General features: G+C 41.2%; 1 protein-coding gene across 8 annotated transcripts in view; it reads left to right on the forward strand.

The window, feature by feature from the left end:
* CEMIP2 (cell migration inducing hyaluronidase 2) overlaps positions 1-23,149 on the forward strand; it is a 76,450-nt gene that overhangs the window by 15,737 nt on the left and 37,564 nt on the right. For 7 of the 8 annotated variants that reach the window (XR_004987171.2, XM_036433811.2, XM_036433809.2 and 4 more), the window contains 9 exons: positions 1,314-1,656; positions 5,035-5,175; positions 6,490-7,051; positions 11,599-11,768; positions 15,113-15,301; positions 16,818-16,987; positions 18,055-18,267; positions 18,845-19,050; positions 19,192-19,261. Coding sequence is in view for 7 of the 8 variants with exons in the window: in XM_036433811.2 (XP_036289704.1) it covers positions 1,326-1,656; positions 5,035-5,175; positions 6,490-7,051; positions 11,599-11,768; positions 15,113-15,301; positions 16,818-16,987; positions 18,055-18,267; positions 18,845-19,050; positions 19,192-19,261 (2,052 nt within the window). In the remaining variant the exon portion in view is untranslated. Of the gene's footprint in view, positions 1-1,313; positions 1,657-5,034; positions 5,176-6,489; positions 7,052-11,598; positions 11,769-15,112; positions 15,302-16,817; positions 16,988-18,054; positions 18,268-18,844; positions 19,051-19,191; positions 19,262-23,149 lie in introns of those variants that run through there. The other variant, XM_036433815.1, reaches the window with a different exon arrangement.

Consider the following 23,149-nt stretch of genomic DNA (forward strand, 5'->3'; position numbering starts at 1 on the left):
CCCTTTTCCTCTATCTCTCTTTTCTTCTCCCTTCCTAAAATTATATCTATAAAAGAGATAATACACATAAAAAATACGTAAGTTGCTTCACCATAAGATGAATATAGTGAAATGGAACACTAAACACCAGTCTATTGGGAACTTGTTAGAGCCTCCTTGTGTCACTCAAGACATGGACTTCAGAGTACAGTGTAAAGAACTTGGAATAATGATACTCAAAGTATGACCACCTGCTTGTAATACTGTGTGCTTCTGTGTCACCAGGGTATTGCGATAAAAATGTAAAATCCAGGGCTCTCTTTGCACCAACTGAGCCAGAATCACCGGGGTGGAGAGTCCAGGAATCTACAATTTTAACAAGCATCCCTGGTGATTCTTAGGCACACGGTGAAAATTGAGAACATTTGCCATAGAACAGTCACTCTCAACCTAGGTGCTCATTAGCAACACGGGGAGGGGCACATTGAAAAGATAACAATGCTTGGACACGGACCTAATGGTTTGACGTGTGGCCATGGATGTTAGGGGGGGTGGCTGTAATGTGCAGCCAGACTGAGAAGCTGTGATATTAGAAGGTGATTAGCGAAGGTGATTGTCCACATATGTTAGGTGTTGGCATAAGAATGTCCAAACCTGTAGAGAATTTTTATAAAAATATATTTGAACCAAACAGGATACACCTGGAAGCAAGATCACCACAGACAAAAACACTAAAAATGCTTCCTTTTATGCAGGGGATTTAAAGAAGATTACAAGAAGGTGGGAGGAGGCAAGGCTGGGATTAGAGTACAGGAAAGTTAAGGATTATGTGCTCACTTGAGGGTGGCTTTGCCGGAAGGGTCCGAAAAGGGGTGTTTGGAAGGGGTGTTAACCTAGATGCACAGAAACAGTGGACAGGGATTGCTTGAGGCAAAGATCAGTCTTTTACTAGAGAGGTTGATGTGCCTGACCTGCCTGGGGAAGAATTGATGATCAGGTCACCCTGTAAGGTCACTTTTCATAGAACCCCTTTTTCTGTCACAGAGGGATACAAGTGGTATTTTCTAACAGTCATCCCGGTGTTTACCAGGGCCTGGGGAGAAGGTAGGAATGGGAATTGTTGCTTAAAGGCTATAGAGTGTGTTTGGACAGAATTCTGGAAATGGATGCTTATTATGGTTGTGTATATTCTGAATGTACTTGATACAACTGAATTATACACTTTAAAATGACTTAAATGGTAAGTTTAATGATGATTGCAATAAAGTGTACTTTTTAAAAAGCCATCCTAATTCTCACATTTCTTTTCGTTTTTCCCCCTTTTCTTTTTGCAGTGACAGCGTATCATGCATGCCACTAATTCCAGGGGACGCTCCCCTGCTTTCCTGCAACCTCAGAATGGAAATGGCCATCGCTCCTCCGGCTATGTTCCAGGGAAGATTGTCCCACTGCGTCCCCCTCCTCCTCCAAAGAGCCAAGCTTCAGCCAAATGTCCCTCCGTCAGACAGGAGGCCCGGGCCAGCTTTGCTTTCTCACCTGAAGAGCAGCAAGCCCAGGGAGGAAGCCAAAAGCAGAAGAGGCACAAAAATACTTTCATTTGCTTTGCTGTCACTAGTTTCTCATTTTTTGTTGCACTTGCAGTCATTTTAGGAATATCCTCAAAATACGCTCCAGATGGTAAGTTCGTGTGTGTGTGTGTGTGTGTGTGTGTACACGCATGTGCGTGTGCGCGTGCACTTACGGAACATATCCTAGAAGAAGAAAGAAGGAAGAAAACAGGAGAATATTGTTAAAATGCTCTTTTATCTTAAGTTGGCTCTAGCTAACTAATATGCAAGTAGTTAATATAAGGTGTAACCTGAATGAGAGCAATTGTCAAAGGAATCCATGGAAATGATAAAATTAAAGGATGGCTCTTTCTTCCCCTTTTGTCACTTTGTCCCAGTGCTCAAGACATTCTTGGGTATTTCTTTTTGAAATGGTAATTTTAAGAATCTTTACTGAATTCTTATGGTAACACATTTTCATCCTTTGTGGGAGATAGGCCTTCATTTGTTTTTAGTGATGAAGATCACTAATTGGAATGATAAACTGTGTTTGATTTTTTTTTTTTAAATATAAGTGAAGGCCCTGGTTAGTGGGTTGGAGTGTCATCTCCTTGGGCCAAGGTTGAGAGTTTGATCCCTGATCCGGGCACATACAAGAATCAACCAATGGAAAAGCAAATCGATGTTTCTCTTTTTCTTCTTTCCTCTCTCTTGTTCTCTAAAATGAATAAATAAAAATTAAAAATATACATACATATATGTGTAAATAATTAAATAAATAAAATTTAAAAATATACATATATATGAAAATAATTTTAAAAAGTGGTTTGCAACTGGCTGGGGAACTGTTCGAAAAGAGAAGTCTCAAACATTTTTGAGGAACAATGTCTACCTAAAAGGAAAACATCCAATAGGAGGTGTGATTTCTGAAATATTTGTCTAGAAAAATCACTCATTACTTCATAGTTAAAGGTCATATAGGGAGTTTTTAATTTCTTTTTTAAAAAATATATTTTATTGATTTTTTACAGAGAGGAAGGGAGAGAGATAGAGAGCTAGAAACGTCGATGAAAGAGAAACATCATGGACCAGCTGCCTCCTGCACACCCCCCACTGGGGATGTGCCCACAACCAATGTGCATGCCCTTGACTGGAATCGAACCTGGAACCTTTCAGTCCACAGACCGATGCTCTACCACTGAGCCAAACCGGTTTCGGCGGGAGTTTTTAATTTCTTAAAGGCCTTTGCTTTCCAAGTTGGTAATATATTAATATTTTGGGTGATTCTGAAGAAGTTCATTGTCAGTCAGCCTAAGTACTATACCAACAAAGAACGGCCTCATGACTGCATCCATCCGTCCATGTGAAAATCAGGGAGCTCTGTGGGAGAAGAAGCAGATATAGCAGCCTGGACTGGGCACCACAGTTATCTGGATTTCTTAGTCTACAACATATTTTTGTCAAATTAGTTGGCTATAACATTTGAGAAGCATTTTACCACTTAAAAGATTTACAACTATTTTGTTTAGTGTCCGTGGGTGATTTAGAGGTTTATAGACTTTAAGGTCCTGGGGAGAGGTATGTCAATACTTCTAAGTAGACCTGAGTAGGAGAGATGTTCATATCAACATCTTTGTTGGCCATGCCCTTAGACTGACCACATTAGGAACTTGTAATGTTGCTTTTCATTGCACATGGCATTGACTTTCCTTCCCTTTTCTCCAGCACAATAACCAAGATCACTGCTGTTGATTTATTCTTTCTAAGTAACTTGCAGTAAAGGGATACTAGGTTAGTGGAAAATCAGCTGAAATCTGTGGCTTTAACTGATGTTTTCATATTCCGTTTCAGGCAGTGAATTGCTGATGTGGTTCCTTGAATCAACATTCTCTGGTTTCATATTTTGGCAGAATAAGTGCAGAATATCAGTGGAAAGATCTGGTATGCTGAAGTATTTCAGCGTCAGCTGCACTGTGGTTGTTGCTCTTACATAACTTTGATAATGCACCCACTGCTCAACAGTGGGTAGCCAGGAAGATGGGGCAGGCAGAGCTATTTTTCAGTGCTTTCTGCAGACCACACACTTTCTCATTAAATAAAGGTTACTGGAAGGAAACAGCCTGGAGTTTTTGTTGATGGTTCCAATGAAGCATGCTCTCCTGGGGAATAATTATAAACAAAGAGAATTATGTAACGATTGTAGTAACCTCTAGATATCAAAAGACTGGATTTCCTTCTCCATAGCTGGGTACAGTGTTGTTACATGGGACATGCATTCGCATCTGATAGAACATTTTGGAGAATTCCAGGTAGATGTTCTATGGCAAGAGAGGGAGGTAGAAGAAAAGTTGAAGAGATCTTCAATATTAAGTTAGAACACACTCAAAAAATTTCTTGTGTCCTCCATGGGAAGGAAAGTTTAGAATTATTCTCAATATAATAGTGATGATCACTGATTTACCAGAATTAAATATCAGTGATTATGAAGCTGCTATGAGAAAAAAACTTAATTCCATGAAATAATTGTCAAGGTCTTAACTGGTGGGACTAATAATAGCTTGGAGGGCTGTGGGCTCATTACTGTGTGTGTGTGTGTGTGTGTGTGTGTGTGTGTGTGTCCATGTATAAATTTTACAGTATCTAGTATAGAGTGGACAAATGGATCCTCAATAAATACGGTCATTAGTTAATCCAAATTGGTGGGATGTCCCCCGCTGTCCCTTCTTTCAAATTATAGCAGAAAGTAAAGGTCTCATGCATTAAATACCTGTGGCATTACAGAATACCTTTATGTTTCAGGAGACAAATTCTCATTTAGGAAAGGGCTACAGGAAGTAAAGTAAACCTTGTTTCTTAAAGGGGAACTTTCCTATCACTCAACATCTGAGTAATCTTGGGTTTGGCTTCTCTGATCTGTGGTTTTCTTCCCTCTGAAAATGAGAAGTCATGTCGTTGGCTATTTGCCTTGCAGCTTTGTTGGGAAAGAGTGGTATACGTCTAAGGATAGCGGTACTTACCAGCTGCTGCCTTGGGAGTGGAAGAGGTGCAGTTATCATTTACTAATAACTCACTGTGCACAGGAAAGAACTTGGGAAGACCTACTGTATATATTGCTTAGCAGTTTCCATTTTTTATTTACTAGTATGTTTGTTGTGAACATATTTTCTTTTCTAAAACGTGGGCCCAAGGACAATTCAGTTTTGCCTCTTCCTGTTATTGTATTTCCAGAGAAGATGATTCAGGAGAATTTTATTTTGATTTTGTGAGTTTGATGGGAGCAAGTTAGCTTTGTGGTGAGACCTTTTTCCTGTATGGAGGAAGTAAAAGATTTGGTATATCTCTGCTGGGTAGGAAGGGGTGGGGTCTCCATCCTATGACAAGAAATTAAAAGATGTCAGCCCATTAATTTCAGATCACAATACATAATGGTAGTGCTTTGATTTGGCTAAAGGTGTCCTCCCATTTCGTTGGGCTGATGGGATATGGATGTTGCACTTTTGTCTTACAGAGAATTGCCCAGATCAAAACCCTCGTCTTAGGAACTGGGATCCCGGACAAGATTCTGCAAAGCAAGTTGTTATCAAGGAGGGAGATATGTTCCGTCTGACCTCAGATGCCACAGTGAATTCTATAGTCATTCAGGATGGAGGTGAGTAATAGTTCCTGTCTGTGGGAGCAGCTTGCTGTTTACTATGGGGCACGTTTGATGTTCTTTCTATAGAAACTGCCAGTAGCCTTTGGGACATGGTGTTACTCTAACCACGGAGACATGCAAAGTTCCTAAGGTAGAATAAGGTGATCAGATGTCCCACTTTTGACGGGACAGTCCGATTTTTAACAATTTGTCCCGCGTTTCACGGCGTTTTAAAAAAGTCCCGATTTTTGGAAAGAATGCACGACAAGCTAGGGAACGGCAGGAGAACGGGAAGGGAATATATGGTTTTTGGCAGCCATGTGGCTATTTAGCCAGGATATGAGTTTTATATTATTTTTGTTAATTTTATAATGTTAAACTTTAATAATAACAAATAATTATTGAGAACTATCGAGAACTGCTTATCAAAGTTTGCATTGTTGATCATTTGTTAGAATTCACTCAAATGAGAATTATGCCAAAGAATAAAATAATACTATACATAATTTTTTTATTTATTTGGAAATTGTACTTAGGTTGAAATTTAAAAAAATATATTATAATACTATTTTTGCGTTCTATGAACATTTTTGTTGCTCCATATAGACCAAATTTTTAATCAACCCCCCCCCCTCCCCCATGGTGTCCCGCTTTACCAATGTTAAAATCTGGTCACCTTAGAGGTAGAACCATAGAGTTCAAGAGCTAGAAGGGCCTTAGAAATCTCTCAAGTCAACACCCTCGATTTATAGAAAAGGAAACAGCTCCAGAAGGTGAATTCTCGTAGCCAAATCTTTGTTACAGATGTGGAGAGTAATGAGAAAGTTAACATGGGTTAACATGGAAAAGTGAGATTCAGATTTGTAGGCTCTTTGGTACTATTCTGGAAAAGATTGACTTCTAAAAGGAATGGGTTGAAACTCTTAAACATGGGCATTTAAAATTTTAATTTAATTTTCATTTCTTTATTGACTAACGTATCAGATATTTGTCCTCATCCCCTCATTCCCATCCCAAACCCCTCCGCACGCATGCCCCCACCCCCCTGTTGTCCATGACCACTGGTGAGGCTTATTGCATGCACACAAGTCCTTTGGTTGATCTCTCAGCATGGGCATTTTTAGTGTGCTGAGATATGAGCTCTTCATTTCTTCCTTGACTGTTTTGAAAGCAGGTTTAATTTTCTAATGAGACCTTTAATGAATTATTTTTAAACCCAACTTAATTGCGGAAGAATCCCCCCCCCCCCACCTGCCAAGTGAAATCTGTTTCTCTGTCTGTCAGAAGGATGTTTCCGAAGTGGGCTGACCCCAGTGTTTTTCTCTGCAGGGCTGCTTGTATTTGGGGACCATAAAGATGGATCCAGAAATATTACTTTGAGGACTCGTTACATCCTGATCAAGGATGGTGGGGCGCTTCATATTGGAGCAGAAAAATGCCGCTATACATCCAAAGCGACAATTGCCTTGTATGGCAAGTCCGATGAAGGTGAAAGTATGCCAACATTTGGCAAAAAATTTATTGGTGTGGAAGCCGGCGGGACACTGGAGTTACACGGGGCACAGAAGGCGACGTGGACGTTGCTGGCGAGAACTCTGCACGCCTCGGGCCTGACCTACGGCGCCTATGCCTTTGAGAAGAACTTTTCCAGGGGCCTCAATGTGAGGGTCATTGACCAAGACACAGCCAAGATTTTAGAAAGCGACAGGTTTGATACCCACGAATACCACAACGAGAGCAGGCGTCTGCAGGAGTTTCTGAGGGTCCAGGATCCAGGACGGATTGTTGCTATAGCTGTTGGAGATTCAGCAGCCAAGAGCCTCTTACAGGGAACCATACAAATGATCCAGGATCGGTTGGGAAGCAAGCTGATCCAAGGACTGGGCTACAGGTGGGCATACTTTTGTACTTTCTTCTCCTGTTCCAGGTGAGAGTCTACATCTATGTGACAGGAGAGCGAGAATGGACACAGACAGACAACACACCACGGCCTGACTCCAGGTCACAATGGCCACTGCCATCTGGAGGACTGGTTGCCTCTTGCTTTGGAACAGGGGCCTGGAGGACAGGATACTGCTTACAAAAGCTATTTTCTTGGCTTTGGCTTATGAAGCACTTTGTGAACTGTAGCATCAGGCATGCGAAAAGAAGAGAAATATGGCCCAGCCGATGTGGCTCAGTGATTGAGTGTTAACCTATGAACCCAGAGGTCAGGGTTCAATTTCTGGTCAAGGCACATGCCTGGGTTGTGGGCTCGATCCCCATCTTAGAACAGAAATGTGGTACTAAAAAAAATGGGGAAAAAAATGATGCAGTGTAAGGAAAATTTACTCTCTTTCACTACCTTTTGAAGTGTGTCATGAGACTCAGGCTAATCAAGGCACCTTAGGTGTTGAAAGGTTAGAGCCTAGTTTCATGCTAAAAAGTCTGAGGGGTGGAACACACATAGCTTTCTCTTTCAGAATCCTTTGGTGGCCATTGGATCTACTGATTTGCTTGATGCAGGTCCGGGGAGGCCTGGCACGTACGTGAGGCCGAGCTGGAGAGTGAGGAAGTTCATCCAGAGAGTAGGGATCGTTTGTATTATTTGTGGTTCTTGTGCCATATTCTAGTTGGCCGTGATTTCTTAACGCATCCTTGAGCTGGCTCAACATTTAATTCAGAAAACAGAAGTTTCAGTTCTGCTTACCGTACTGTTCTTTGTAAAGTCAAGGAATATCTGCAGTGAAAAGTAAAAGAATTTCCAAAATTGACATGTTAAGACGATCTAGTTATTTTGTTGATGGTTGGTTGATCTAGTTATTAGAATGATCTTTTACTCCCTTCTTGGTGCACATGTGCACGTATTTCTATAGTTCCTAGTACTTAGTTTTTCCTGGTTGTTGGAGTATTTATCTGTAGAAATTCTGTAGAGAGTTAAGACAAAGTGAGCAAAGAAAAGGGGTCTGTAATGTTGTAAAAATGCTCTCTGGTCACCCAGGGAAAATGTAAAAGTTGTTAATAGCTGGGTACCCAGAGGTCTTTGATGAAACGACACCCTCTCAGCCTTCGTTTAATCTAGTGGGTAGACAGAGACCTGAGTAGATGAGAACTGAACAATAAGACACTTGCTGCACCGACAGGCCACAATGGGAGTGTAGGTGAAGGAACTCCAAAATTGGCCTAAGTTAGTTGGTGGAGGCTCTCTAAAGGTGAAGATGTTTAGAAGATGTTTAGGATGGAGGTCTTTCCAGACAGAGAACAACGTGCAAAACTTAAGAAGTGTTTTTAAAAATATTTTATTAAATATTAGAGGCCTGGTGCATGAATTCGTGCATGGGTGGGGGTCCCTCCTGGCTGATAGGGGCTATCTTACCCAGTCCCAATCAGGGCTGGCCATGGGGAAGGGCCTTGGGAGGTTGGCCAGATGTGGGAGATTGGCTGTGGGAGCACACTGATCACCAGGGCATACCTCCTGCGTTGAGCATTTGTTCCCTGGTGGTCAATGCGCATCATAGCTACCAGCTAGTTATCCGGTCTAGCTGGTAGCTATGCTACGCATTAGAATGATCTTTTACTCCCTTCTTGGTGCACATGTGCACGTATTTCTATAGTTCCTAGTTATTAGTTTTATATATATATATAAAACATATATATATAAAATTATATATATATATACACACACACACACACATATATATAAATATGTATATAGATAATATACACACAGGACAGTGCTCAAAATAAGAATGTAGAGTGTAATGACTTAGCACAATGTGATAACTGGGTCGCCACCATCTAGTTCGTGAAATAGAACGCTGCCAGTGGCCCATCTTGTTCACTGATCACTCCCTCCACTCTCCAAAGGGAGCCAAAACCAACTGCCCTGAATGGGTGCAGAATGCTAAAGTGTCTGAATTTCATATAAACGAGGGCAGATAATACATCATATCTCATGTCTGGCTGCTTTGCTCAACTCTGTTATTGAGGGTCATCTGTGTTGTTGCATGTAATGCTGGCTCATTGTCATTGCTGTTTATCTTCCATTGTGTGTTGATGCCACAAGGTGTTCACAGCGGGCGGGCTGGGTGGCTTTCCAGTTTGGACCCCTGTTATCCTAGGAGCTTCAATGAATGATCTTTTACTCCCCTCTTGGTGCACATGCGCACGTATTTCCATAGTTCCTAGACCTGGGATTGGAGCACCTTTTCAAAGTTAGACTCCCTCCTTTGTTCCCGTATCCAATAATGCCAGGGGTTACAACTTATGTTTCTTTATGCCATCACTGTTCTAGGTCAGTGTGATCATTGGCCCTGAATGTTTTGTTCGTTTAACTTTTTATTTTATTTATTCATTTTTTATTCTTTCTACTGGTTTCTAAATTCCCTTCAAATGTAGCTGCTGATTGGGTGGAGGAATCAGTGTTGTGATCCCTTGCCAGCGTTCCAGGCTTCGACATTATCTCCAGGCACACAAACATGCCCCTTTGAAGATAATGTTCTGGTTGCACTGACATTTTCCTCGAGTGGAGGAGGGGAGTAGGAGTGTTGTGGAGATAGTGTCAGTAGAATACAACATTGTTTTATAGTTGCTGAGGCAGTCCTGGTAAATAAAGGAAGCCTCTGCTCTTTCCCCTCTCCTTCCCTCTCACACAGGAGATAATATGTTGAGACATTCTTCATTTGATTCTTTCTGCTGTGTCAAGGAATATAAATAGAGCCGTAAAGCGTTGTCAGCCAAAGAGGAGCTAAATCCAGGCAGGGGTAGGTGTGGAATTTATAAGGATGTAGGCATACGTTGGTTAACTTTTATCTGTGACTATCCGGCCATCTGTCTGGCATAGATTACATTTTGGTGTATTTTTTTTTTCTAGAGAAGGAAGTTGACATTTTTCTTTTCATGTTTTAAACCAGGAGTCTTAAGGTAATTTTTTTCGGTTTTTTTCTTTTCTTTTTTTCTTTCTTTTCTTTCTTTTTTTTTTTCCTCTTGATTTTTGGCAAGAAGCTTAAGTAAGTCTCTGGGAGGTTTATCCCAATATCACAGGAATAGCCGAAGCCGGTTTGGCTCAGTGGTAGAGCGTCGGTCTGCGGACTGAAAGGTCCCAGGTTCGATTCCGGTCAAGGGCATGTACATTGGTTGCGGGCACATCCCCGGTAGGGGGTGTGCAAGAGGCAGCTGGTGGATGTTTCTCTCTCATCGATGTTTCTAGCTCTCTATCTCTCTCCCTTCCTCTCTGTAAAAAAATCAATAAAATATATTTAAAAACCAATATCACAGGAATAAAATAGTGTTTTCAAGAACAATTGCTTTTAATAAATAGACATGTAGTATGTACAGTCTGTTGTATAGTAATTGTATAGCTTTAAGAAACAATTAACCTAGTGGTTCTCAGCCTTCCTTATACACCTGAGATTTAAAAAGTTCCCGATGCCCAGGGCCTACCCTTGGTCACTTACTTCAGGATCTGTGGAGGTCAGGACCCCAGGCAACTGATGTGCAGTTGGGGTTGATAACTACTGCTCTGTGCTCTGACCTCCAACTCATGGGTTCTCGGTGTGGTCCCTGGACCAGAAGCCTCAGCATCACCCAGGAACCTGTTAGAAATGCAAGTTCTCAGACTCCGTTTCAAATGGGGTGTATCCGAGCAAATCAAGCCTTCCAAGTGATTTTTGGGTCTGCTGACTCCAGAGAACCAGCGCTGTTACTCAGTGGTTCTCCAGTGTGGCTGCACTTCCAAATCACCTGGGAAACTTCGCCAGTTTACTCACGTCGGGCCCGTCTGTAGAGACGATGACTGCATTGGTCTGTGCTGGGTCTGGGCAGAGAGGTGTTCCTAAAGCAGAGATGTGATTCTATTATGCAGCTAGATTGGAGAACATTGCAGAGCGGAGAATTGAAAAGAGCAGGTTTTACTTATTTATGTATTTTTATTTGTTTCAGAGAGGGAAGAGAGAGGGAGCGAAACATTAATGATGAGAATCATCGATCGGCTGCCTCCTGCACGCCCCCTACTGGGGATTAAACCCACACCCTGGCATGTGCCTTTGACCGAAATCAAACCTGGGACCCTTCAGTCCATAGACTGATGCTCTCCCCACTGAGCCAAACTGGCTAGGGCGACAAGAGCAGGTTATAAAAGAAGGAAACAGAAATGGGTTCGTGGCCAGAAGGGCGGTGAATGACCTGGGTGTGTATTGAAGAGGGAAGGCAGTCATTAATTCAAGTCAGTCAGCGGTGTTTCACCTGTTACAGAGCTGGGTAAACCGGGTTTTGAAATTCACATGCATTTCCTTCTGTGATGCCATTTACTTCACAATCAGCGTTTGCACTTGCATCCTCATATAGAAAAAAAGGTGTAGGGGCTGGCAAAGGACAAAATATGAGCATCAGGGCACACCTGATCTAACACCTGTGCCAGGACCATGACCAATAATCAGATGCACGGCTCTTTCCTTCCAGGCAAGCTTGGGCTTTGGTTGGTGTCATCAACGGTGGCAGCACTTCTTGCAATGAATCTGTGAGGAACTATGAAAACCACAGCAGTGGAGGGAAGGCCCTTGCCCAGAGGGAATTTTATACTGTGGACGGTCAGAAGTTTGCCGTGACAGCTTATAGCGAATGGATTGAAGGTAGGTAGGCAAGCACGGTGTACACTGTTGTAAGACATGGGTAAGTATTGTGACAGATTTTAATTTTTGAAGTGACAGTGTATTCAAATGACATTCCAGTTAGATTTCTCAACGGATGGAGAGTAAAACCAGCAGTTTCCCTACTGTGCTGGATCTTTTAGACGCCAGAGTTCTTTCTGGATTAAACAACGATCTGTTCTAGATTGGGCACCACCAATTGGACTTGGTGTGTGGCTCCCGAGTCATGTTAGTGTGGCTAACTAGCGGAAATAGATTTGTGTCCCGGATGTGATAGGATAAGCTATCTTTGTTTATGCTCGGTGACAGTGACCATGATCTTGTACCTTCCGTCTTCTCTTTCTGTACATTTGTCAGCAAAATTACCTTTGAAAACAAGTTATACAAAGTAAAAATTAAACGTTAGCCACATGACTCAGAGATAATTATTTTGGTGCAAATAATCTAGTATTTTCTTTCTTATGTTCCCTCCCTCAGTGTTCATTTTGTTTTAATCTGTTTTCCTCTCTTTAAATAACATATTGCAAAGGTACCTCATGTCTTTATATTTTCTTCATTATACTTTTAATGATAATCCATCTTTCAGAAGAGCTATAATTTGTTTGAATAACACCTAGTACTGGCTACTTAGGGTGCTTCTGACTCTTTTCTCTTAGTGATGTTCACTGTATAATTTCTTTTACTACCCACATCGCTGCCAGAATTTTGGTTTTAGGTAGACATTGGCAGCTCTGAGCTTGCCCATCACCTTTTTCCCCTCAACCAAATATTATACCCAAACGAATGTGAAATGAGTAAGAAGTGTTTCATTATATCTTTAATTATCCAGAAAGGCTTCGTTTAGGCTGAGCTCAGACCTCTGTTTTTAGAAGCACAGTAACGAATGTTTTTATTAAAATGGCTTTCTGGAGAAAGAATGCCTGGATTCATATCCCCAGGCCTTTCACTTACTCGGTGATGATGGGCATGTCACTTCAACTTCCTAACCCTCAGTTTCCTCATCTGAAAAATGGGGATAATAGAAACTGCCGTAAGGGGCTGTTATGAGTATCAAATGTGAAGAATGTGATGTTTTTAGCACAGCATGTATAATAAGCACTTAGTCAATGCTACCTATTTTTTTTCCCCCTATGAAATATTTCATCCTTGGTGGCCTTTTACCTAAACATTTTCTAAACATGTTTTTTATGTTGATTTTAGAGAGAGGAAGAGAAAGAAAAACATCTATTGAGAGAAAAACACCAATTGGCTGCTTCCTTCACACACTCCCTGACCAGAAATCTAACCCAAAATCTGGGCATGTGCCCAGGTTGGGAATTGGACGGGCAACTTTTGGTGCACAGGACACCACCAACCACCTGAGCCACACCACCAAGGGCAATATTACCTATTTTAATGATGATGCAAGCATGACTTAGGTTATAAATGGTGTATTTTGTATGGTCATTCAAGAGAGTCTTTTGCTTTAAAACTGAGTTTGCGTTATGAAACGGGGGTTTTCATACATTGCCTCAAAGCAGCCTTCTAGGTTTGGGGAGATGGTATTATGGATGAGGAAGCTGGAATGAAGCTCAGCTTTCTGGCACAATCATGGGTGGGTGAGAAGCATTTCTTAGTAGGAATTTGTGTGAAAAGTTCAGTACAACTGCCTCCAGTAAGATTCCAGGCAAAAGATAATTACTGACAAACCTCAGTCAACACTTCCTGTGTGGGAAATTTTGTTTTCACTTCCACGCTGCTAATGACTGCTCACTTCCGGAGAAGGGTACATGCTGGCTTTCTGTCGCAGACTGTTGTGTGTGTCTCAGCGACTCCTACTTTCTGGAAGAGGGGGCATTTCTCTTCAGGAAGCAGGGGGAGGCACTTACTTCCTTTCATGCCTCTAGTTCCATAGTGCTGACAGCTGATAGGAGATCATCTTAGGCAGGCTTTTCTCCTAAAGCCAGGAAAAAAGTGAGGAATAATACCGATCTGCCCCACCCAACAGAAACAGAAACACAGAAACAAATTCTAATGATCCCTTAAGTCAAAACTTAAGTATTTACCTAGTTTTTAAATTTTTTTATTGATTTGTATTTTTTAGAGAGAAGAAGGGGGGAGAGAGAGAGAGAGAGAGAGAGAGAGAGAGAGAGAGAGAGAGGGAGAAATATCGATGTGAGAGAGAAACATCAATCAGTGCCTCCCGTGCATGCCCCCTGGGGATCGAACCCACAACCTGGGTATGTGCCCTGACTGGGAATCGCACCTGTTGCCTTTCGGTACACAGGATGATGCTCAAACCAACTGAGCCACGCTGGCCAGGATAATCTAGTTTTCTTTAAAGCATTTTTGCTTAAAATCATCCTTGTCATCTTTTAAAAACATTGAAATTTACATAAAATTTTAATGAAAAAAGTTAATATTCAGTTGCCCTTTTTTAGATAATTTTTTTGGGGGGTAGAATATGAGATTTTGGGTAAGAATTATTGCTGCCATGAAGTTTTTATAACCTTTGCTCTTTACCTGTCTGTTTTGATTCTTGGGAAGGCAGAATAAGATGGAGGTTACCAAATTGGGCTCTATCATTTTTTGGCTGTTATTCAAGCTCCCTCACCTTTGGTTTCCTCATTTCATACATGTAATAGTGCCTGTCTCTCATAGCTGCTTTCACAAAAGGTTATTATGCTTGTGAAGTCCCCCAAATGTTAGCTATTGTTATTGTAAGTTATTATTTGGGCAACATTCCATGATGGGCTTTAGTTTCTGGACACAATAAACATATTAAAAACACACTTTACATTTATAAGGTGTCTTTTTTTTGGTGCTCGGTAGACACAGAAAATGCAGGGTAGATCACAGTCTAAAGGAACAGAATCTGAGACTTGCTCAGATTAGGTTTTATCAGGATCGATGGCTCAAGACTAGAAGGGAAACTGTATTATTCCTCGTGCCATGTCTGAATTTCCATCCTCTTGATTCCCTCTGACGTAGTAGAAGTGTTTTTTCACTCCTGTCGTTGTCCTTTAGAGCAGCGGTCGCCAACCTGTGGCCGTAACACTAGTTGGCCGTGAGGTCCGAAAGGTTGGCTGCTTTAAAAAAGTCACTCTCTTAAAGGAGCACCCGATCAGCATGCTACATTCTGGTCAGGGGTGGATGGGCAGGGATCTGTGTTTGCATCTTTCACTCATTAATATCTACAGAGTGACTTCCACATAGCGGCCGCTAGTAAAAATGTGCCAACGTGTGTTTCTCTTGACTGTTGATTTGTTCATCTTTGAGAGGGTCCACAGGAGAAAAAAAATCTCCCGCTAATGCATCGCTTTTTTTTTTTTTTTTTTTCGGTTTAGGTGTCTCTCTTTCAGGTTTCCGGGTGGAAGTCGTGGATGGCGTGAAGCTTCATCTGCTTGATGACGTCAGTAGCTGGAAACCCGGAGAGCAGATCGTGGTGGCAAGCACCGACTACTCCATGTACCAGGCCGAGGAGTTCACGCTGCTCCCCTGTCCCGAGTGCAGCCGTTTCCAGGTCAAAGTCAAAGGTATCGGGCTGCGCAGAATGCTTTTTTTGGGAAACACTCTTTTCTTGGGATTTGATTCCTGGAGTTATATATTCTCCCCACCACCACCACTACCGCACCCCCACCCCAATTACCATCATCAACACCATCACCATGTTTCATGCCTGTTCCTTTTTTAATAAAAGATGAAGACATGGTGGATTGATTGTTTTCCAAGGTCCTTTCCAACTTCTCTTTAAACTGTCAAGTAATAGTAAACCCAGCCTTTCGATTAGACTCATTTTTCAGTGGGAATTTAACTTCTTAATAATAATAATAAATCTATGGTTTTTGAGTGCCTACTTCCTTCGCAAAAAAGTAGATCTTATTAATATTTAAATGGAGCCAAAAAGGTATTATAAGAAGACTGTATTTCCTCTCATAATCCTCACATGTACATCTTTTGAGGTAGAGCAGTGCCAATGAGATGGTCGCTATAAACCCTTTAGAAAGAATGGCTGGCATTTGTCTGTTCCTCATTCTGATCTGACCGTCGGCAAAGCTTCTTCCTGCATTGCCTCAGTTGTGGGCTTCCTTGTGTTTTTCCCTCGTTACGTTGCTTTCCTTGCTTCTGTGCTCAAGAGCTTATAGTAACTGCTTGGTGAGTACTCACTCAGTGAGTAATTTAGAGCTTTGAGGTTTAAGGGAAACTTTTTTTGCTTTAAAAGAAAACAGGATGATTGGCTCACTGGGCACTTGTCTCTGTGTTTCCGTGTTGTGCTTTTCCTTCTTGATAACACCGGGCAGAAGCAGAAACCAGAAAAACGCAGAAAACTGTGATGCCATCTGGCATTGATTTTGCTTGGAAATTCCCACTGTTGTTAACAAGTCTACATGATAATGAATCTCCATGATCTCAACTCCTTGATTTACTTTTATTTTCTCCCTTGAGTTTATATAATAAAAACACCAGGGAGGAGCCCATTATTAAAGAGTTTCTAAATTTCCCAACAAAGTGGGAGCTTAAAAGAATGCATGATATTAAAATAGGAAGACAGAGGAAAGAAAAGGTGGCTGTTTTTGTGCTGTTAATGTGCAAGTGCACACTACTTCAGCTTTGAAGTAGAAACAAAAACAACTCACGCCCTATTATCGACATTGATAACACCTTTGGTTTTTCTGGACTCACCGTACATTTGCTTTTTCATGTGTCCTCAGGTGGGTAGAACAAAGACAAATGGACCGGGAGAGAGAATATGGATTCTTGAGTAGATTCCAAATTATTGATTCCAGATTAAGGGAGGATGGAGCTGCTTCAGGGAGGTACAAGCATTGTGTGTGGATTTGATAGTTGGTCAGATTGGGTGGGTGGTTCAACCAGATAATCACTAATACCCTCACTTCCTAGGATTCTGTGGTTCTGAGGTATTAAAGGATGGAAGCGGACAGTTGCGTTGGATAATGTCTTTGGGTTACAGAAAAACGTGACTGTCTTTTTGACATAAGTTCCATGTTTTCTTGGTTCTAATATTATTTTTCCCTTGCCCACATCAACCAGAAACCCCACAGTTCCTGCACATGGGTGAGATCATAGATGGTGTAGACATGAGAGCCGAGGTTGGAATTCTCACCCGGAATGTTGCAATCCAAGGAGAAATGGAAGATGCGTGCTACGGTGAAAACCAGTGCCAGTTCTTTGATTATGATACCTTTGGGGGACATGTCACGGTAGGCAGAAGAATTGGATGCGTTCTTTGAAACCTTAGCTGCTAAATGTGTTTGGAAAAACTTTAAAGTTTTGGAATGAAATCTATAAGGGTATTAAGGAGAAATCATATTTTATTTCTCTAGTGAATGACAAAGAGCAGATTTTAGGTAATTAAAATAAAGTTTATATCTTCATGTAGTTGACCTGGACCTGAGGTTAGTAAGCTGTTTAAGAATTGCCTTATGAAGAATTAAGTCAGTACATTGGGAAGAATAAATTATATAGAGACAAAAAAAATAAATCTTGATATGAAAGGATCAATTGGTTCTTTATAAAACATGATTAGGCAATATACACATACAAACTATGTTTCTGAAAAACTTTTATATGCAGATTTCTATTCTGTAAAAGTATTGAGCACTTACTATGTGGTAAGCTTGCTTTATATCCTAATTTATTGGACTTCTGGTCTGCATTTTGGCTGCATGTGTTTTAAAATCAGTGTTTGTGCAGTAAGTGGGCTATGCTTATTAACAGCATTTCTGTGACAGAAATTTCTGAAATGTTGGTCAGTATTATTTCTTTGTTCTCAGTAGTATGATTGGAAATCCAGCGTTTAAAAATGTCAAATGCCCTAATTGTGGATCACAAGAATTTTTTAAAAGAACTGAAGTAAACACTATTATATGCTAACAAAAATATTGAGGGCCAATTTAGAAATACCTTTTTCAAACTATTGTGGAAGTCATGGAAATAAAATAGCAAGATGAGACTAGAACTGACCAAAACATTTGAACACATCAAAACACACATACAGAAATCGTCTGCAGCTTTTCTGGTTACATGGCCTTTTATTGTTAATGTAAGATGATGATAATTAGTCCGTAGCCCTTTAAAGTAATCCCTTAAGCAAAGGAGAAGCATTTGCTAAATTATTAACTGGGGACCTGGTAAAATAGGATGTGAAAGACAGTACATGTTTTAACATGTATGTAAATCTCCTCCAGACATTTCCTATGAAACAGTATATTTTGCTACGTTCCTGTAATGAAATGTCCCATCTGACTTTGGTTACTATGTCTTCCAGATAAGGAAGAATTTCACTTCCGTCCATCTTTCTTATGTGGAATTGAAACACATGGGCCAGCAGCGGGAGCTGGGGCGGTACCCTGTTCATTTCCACCTGTGCGGGGACGTGGACCACAGGGGCGGTTACAGACACAGGACATCTGTGGACGGACTGTCCATTCATCACAGCTTCTCCCGGTGCATCACTGTGCATGGAACCGACGGCCTGCTGGTGAGCAGGCTCACATTACAGGGGTGCATGTTATGGAAGTTACCTCTCCTTAGATCTCACGACTCCTCAATTTCTTTTTTCAAATATATTTTATTGATTTTTTACAGAGAGGAAGAGAGAGGGATAGAGAGCTAGAAACATTGATGAGAGAGAAACATCGACCAGTTTGCCTCCTGCATACCCCCTACTAGGGATGTGCCCGCAACCAATGTACATGCCCTTGACCGAAATCGAACCTGGGACCTTTCAGTCCGCAGGCGGACGCTCTATCCACTGAGCCAAACTGGTTTTGGCAGGACTCCTCAATTTTATAGAAGTTAGCTTCGCACCACATTCCTTTACTCTAGCTTGCTTTTACAGAGAATTCTGTTTTTCCATGTGAAGGAGGCTTCCCTTTTTAGCTACCCAAATTGTTCTCATAAGAGATCAGTAAAACCTGACATTTGACTTGGCCCCTTCAGATAAGATGAAAAGTTCTTTTTGCATTTGTGCCCAGGAGGCTACCCTGAAGAGCACTTGTTCCTTAAACCACCATCCATCTTGCTGCCGATGACATGATGCACTTATGTTTCTGCAGATAAAAGACACCATCGGGTTTGACACACTGGGCCACTGTTTTTTCTTGGAAGATGGTGTTGAACAGAGAAACACTTTGTTCCACAACCTGGGACTCCTCACCAAGCCTGGCACCCTCCTTCCCACAGACAGGAACAACTCCATGTGCACCGCAATGCGAGAAAAAGTGTTTGGGAACTACGTCCCTGTGCCCACCACGGACTGTATGTGAGTAACTGGCAGAGAGAAAAACTCCTGTGAGATGGCCAAGGTCTTTGGCTGGTTGGGGAAGAAGTTTCGGGGGGGAGTTTTTAGTGGGCAGAATATTTCATGATGATTATTTAAATCATCTTAAAAAATTTTTTGCAGGGCTGTTTCAACTTTCTGGATTGCTCATCCCAACAACAATCTGATTAATAATGCGGCTGCTGGCTCACAGGTAAATAAGGCCTAAGTGCTTTCAGGTTGTTTTCTGTTCATGTTGACAAAGTTCTTGTATGTGGATGTGACGTGATGGATGGAACTCCATGTGTGTCAATCTCTCTCCTGCATCCTATTGGTTTGTTGGTGCTACTTGTCTGGTTGAGAGCAGATGTGACTGAGATGCTTCTTTTCTTCTAAATCAATGATGCCAGCTTGTATCATCCTGCAATGACCTTTTGAAGCCCCTATGTCATCTCAGCTCATCCCTCGCTCGGGATGTCTTATGTTCCTCAGTTCCTTTAACATTTTGGAGTCTCCCCTCCACGTGGAGTCTTTGACTCACTCCTGTATGCAAGTTCCCATACATGAGCATTAAATTCGGTTACTTTTTCTTGCTAATCTATCTCATGTTTAACTTGAGGTTAGAGAACAGTTTGTTCCTTCCCTACAATAGCTATTGGTCAAAATTAAAACTATACATAATAATGTATATATTAAAAAATATTTTTATTGATTTCAGAGAGAGAAATAGAAACATTATTGATGACAGAGAACCATCGGTCCTCTGCCTCCTGCACACCCCACACTAGGGATCAAGCCCACAACCCAGGCCTGTGCCCCAACCGGGAATCAAACCATGACTTCCTAGTTCATGGGTTGACACTCGACCATTTAGCCACACTGGCCAGACTTCATTTCATTTCTTACCAGTGAAGCAATCAAGCATTTAAAAGAGATTTATATTTCACTGGAATATTTGTAATTTAAAAAATTGAAGTTAGTTTGAAATGCTCAATAATTTCTACATCATGAATTTTTATCAAGTCATGTCATTTAAATTTAGCCCAACTTGCCACTTTTGAGTTTTCACCTTGTTTAACTGGTGCCCACCAAATACATAATAGACAGAAACGATATGTCAGTGTTAGGTACCACATTGTAAAAATGAAAAAAAAAAAAAAAGACATGGCCATAATAAAAATTAAGTAAAGAATTTTGCAACTGTCCCAATAAAATGATCTTGACAAGGAAAAAAAGAAATCAGTTATGCCAAGTTAGTATCTCTGTGTAGAGTAAGCCAGATGCCAAATGGAGGAGAAGCAGTCAGCTAATCCCCAGGGTTATCATGTCTCTCCGGAGTATAATTTTAAAGTGTGATACGTTGTCTTTCTGGGTTATCATGTGTAAGTCTGGTGTGGCATGGCCATTTCAGTTTTTAGTGTGGATGCAGAGAGAAAGCTTTCGCTTCTCTTCATGGGAACGGGTTATTCTGTAGAAGACAGACAGGGGTCTCTCTGGTGAAGGGGCTCATCCTTTTGTTAATCGTATGCGCTTGGGGATTTCATCTCCATGGTAAAGCAGCTAAACTCAGCTGTGTGCCTTAAATTAACTGTGCCTTGAGTTGTTTCACAAACATAAGAATAACTTAAAAGAACAAATGAACTATTTTTGGATGGCAGAAATGTCTCCTGGGTAAGGCTGGAGAAATTTACACTTACAATTGAGTCTGACTTAAAACTGCTAATTTATAATATAAAAATTAATCTTTAGGACATTATACTATTACCATTATATCTGTGCTGAAAACTACAGTACCAAAACAAAACAACAAAAACTGGTCTTTACAGCAACACCTAAATATTCATATATTTATTGGCTATTAAGATTTTAAAAGGAAAGAAATGCCTAGCATTGTTTTTCAGGAAGATTTTCTTTGAGATGAATAGAATCCAGGCATCTTTATGTGATGGTAGAATTCTTATCGGTGATATCCCCTAAAAACATAAAATTCTTATTTGACAGGGCAGATGCCTGGACTTTTAATCATTTCAGGTGTCCATTCATTCATTTTTTATCAAATATTTGTCAAGTCCCACATGAGGTTTGCATTGAGACTTTCTCATTGGAAGATGAGATTTTGGGTAAAGATGACCAATAGATTGAAAAGCAGTCTCACACCAGGATCTTTTACAAACGAACAGCCAGAGCAGAGATTCCTTTCAGTTGTTTTCAGAAGTTGTGGGTTGAAGATTAGAACACATTGCACATAGTCTGTGAAAGGTGTCTGGTGAGGTTTCCAGAAACCTTCCTTGAAGCTCATGTTGAGAAAATAACAAAGGCCCATTTCATGTGCGTTCTTCCCTTTCGTTTTGGGAATTCTTTCTTTTCCCTCTAGAGCACATGTGTCAAACACAAGGCCCGCGGGCCAAATCCGTCCCGCCAGGCCTTGCAATGTGGCCCACACAGCGCTGTCATCACTGCACTCCGCTGCATTTCCATCACAATGACAGTTTATGACTGTTCAGTAAACCATTCGGCACTCGATTTAGGCTGGATTTTAGATTTTGGCCCCTTCTCTGATTGAGTTCGACACCCCTACTCTAGAGAAACTGCTCCAGGGACGCTTATGTCTTGGCAAGGGTTTTCCTCCCAAAGTCAACCAAACCCCTTCTTCTTGTACCTTTCCACTGCCTTTCACAGAGCTCCCTTCGCTTGTTTGGACACCACAGTGTTTAACAGGAAACAGCTACTACCTCCTTGTTCTTTCCTCCAGCCCCAACCCCAAACTCCATTGTACCCTAGAGGGTTGGCTGTGCCCTCAGTGAATGGGCTGTGGTATGAAGAAGACAGCCCTCCAAGTCTTCCTCCAGGGTCTGTTTTGTGCCCCAAGGCGTAGAGGTGGTAAATACAGTTTTCAAAACAGTTTTCCTTAAAAAACAAAAAACCCTCACCTGATGATACGTGTGTTTTTTTAAAATGTATTTTAGAGAGTAAGGAGGGGAGAGCGAGAGAGAGAGAGACAGGGGGGGGAGGGAGGGAGAGGGAGAGAGAGAGAGAGGGAGAGAGGGAGGGAGGGAGGGAGGGAGAGGGAGAGAGAGAGAGAGAGAGAGAGAGAGGGAGAGAGAGAGAGAGAGAGAGAAACATTAATGGATTGATTGCCTCTCCTACCTCCTGCATGCACCTGCCTGGGGTTTGAACTTGCAACATTTGGTGTATGGGACAACACTCCAATCCACTCAGCCACCCGGCTAGGGCAGAACAGTTTGCTTTAAGACCCATCTATAAACTTGGGAGGAAATGTTAACTATTGCTTTCATTTTGGTGCATAGGTACATCTGCTTTTCACAATTCATCTCCTCTAGCTTCCCAAAGGACTTTTTATTACAGCTAATATAGTGCTTGTTACATATATTTCAGTTCTGTCTTTATTTCCCATTAAACTATGAATTCTTTGTGAATAGCCTTGTACACCTGGCATGTAGTGGGCACTAAATAAATGTTTTCCATATTTGAATTCGTGCCATACTTTTTGGACTGTAAGTTTCTTCAGCCTGTTTCATCAAAATTCCATCCTATGAAGATGTCTTTCACATTGGGCTGGTTTTCAATTGTCACAGGAATTAGGAACATTTCATTTCGGATTTTATATTTCACTTTGAGTGTCAAAATATTTCAAACGGTTCTGCTCCCGGTAAGGTCAGGAATACTGAAATGGAATAGACAGGGTCCAGACTGAGACAGCATCCTGATTCATGTGTGTGGTGTGGTGTTTTTTTTTTTTTTTTTTCTTGGCAGAAATTTGCCTCGGGATAGGAAGGGCATTGGAGTTGTTTGAAAGAAGTCAGTGAGCCCTGCATGTTGGCAGATAGTTGTTTAATAGGAATGACTCATTTATTGATCAGGTTTGAAGGTAAACAGAAAAACCCATACTTCTCAAAGGCTGTGCTGTTCTTGTCACAGGGAAGGAAGGAAGGCTTGTTTGCTTCTAATTCTGCACAACTTTTTAGCGTAGATAGTAATGGCAAACTTATTTTGAAAAAGAAATTTTGCTGTCAGCCAGTTATTTCTATCTTTTGTCCAAACCTGCAAACAAAATTAAATTTGCTTTTTTTTTCTCAAAGCA

This window comes from Pipistrellus kuhlii, unplaced genomic scaffold, assembly GCF_014108245.1.
Source record: "Pipistrellus kuhlii isolate mPipKuh1 unplaced genomic scaffold, mPipKuh1.p scaffold_m20_p_12, whole genome shotgun sequence".
Lineage (NCBI taxonomy): Eukaryota > Metazoa > Chordata > Mammalia > Chiroptera > Vespertilionidae > Pipistrellus > Pipistrellus kuhlii.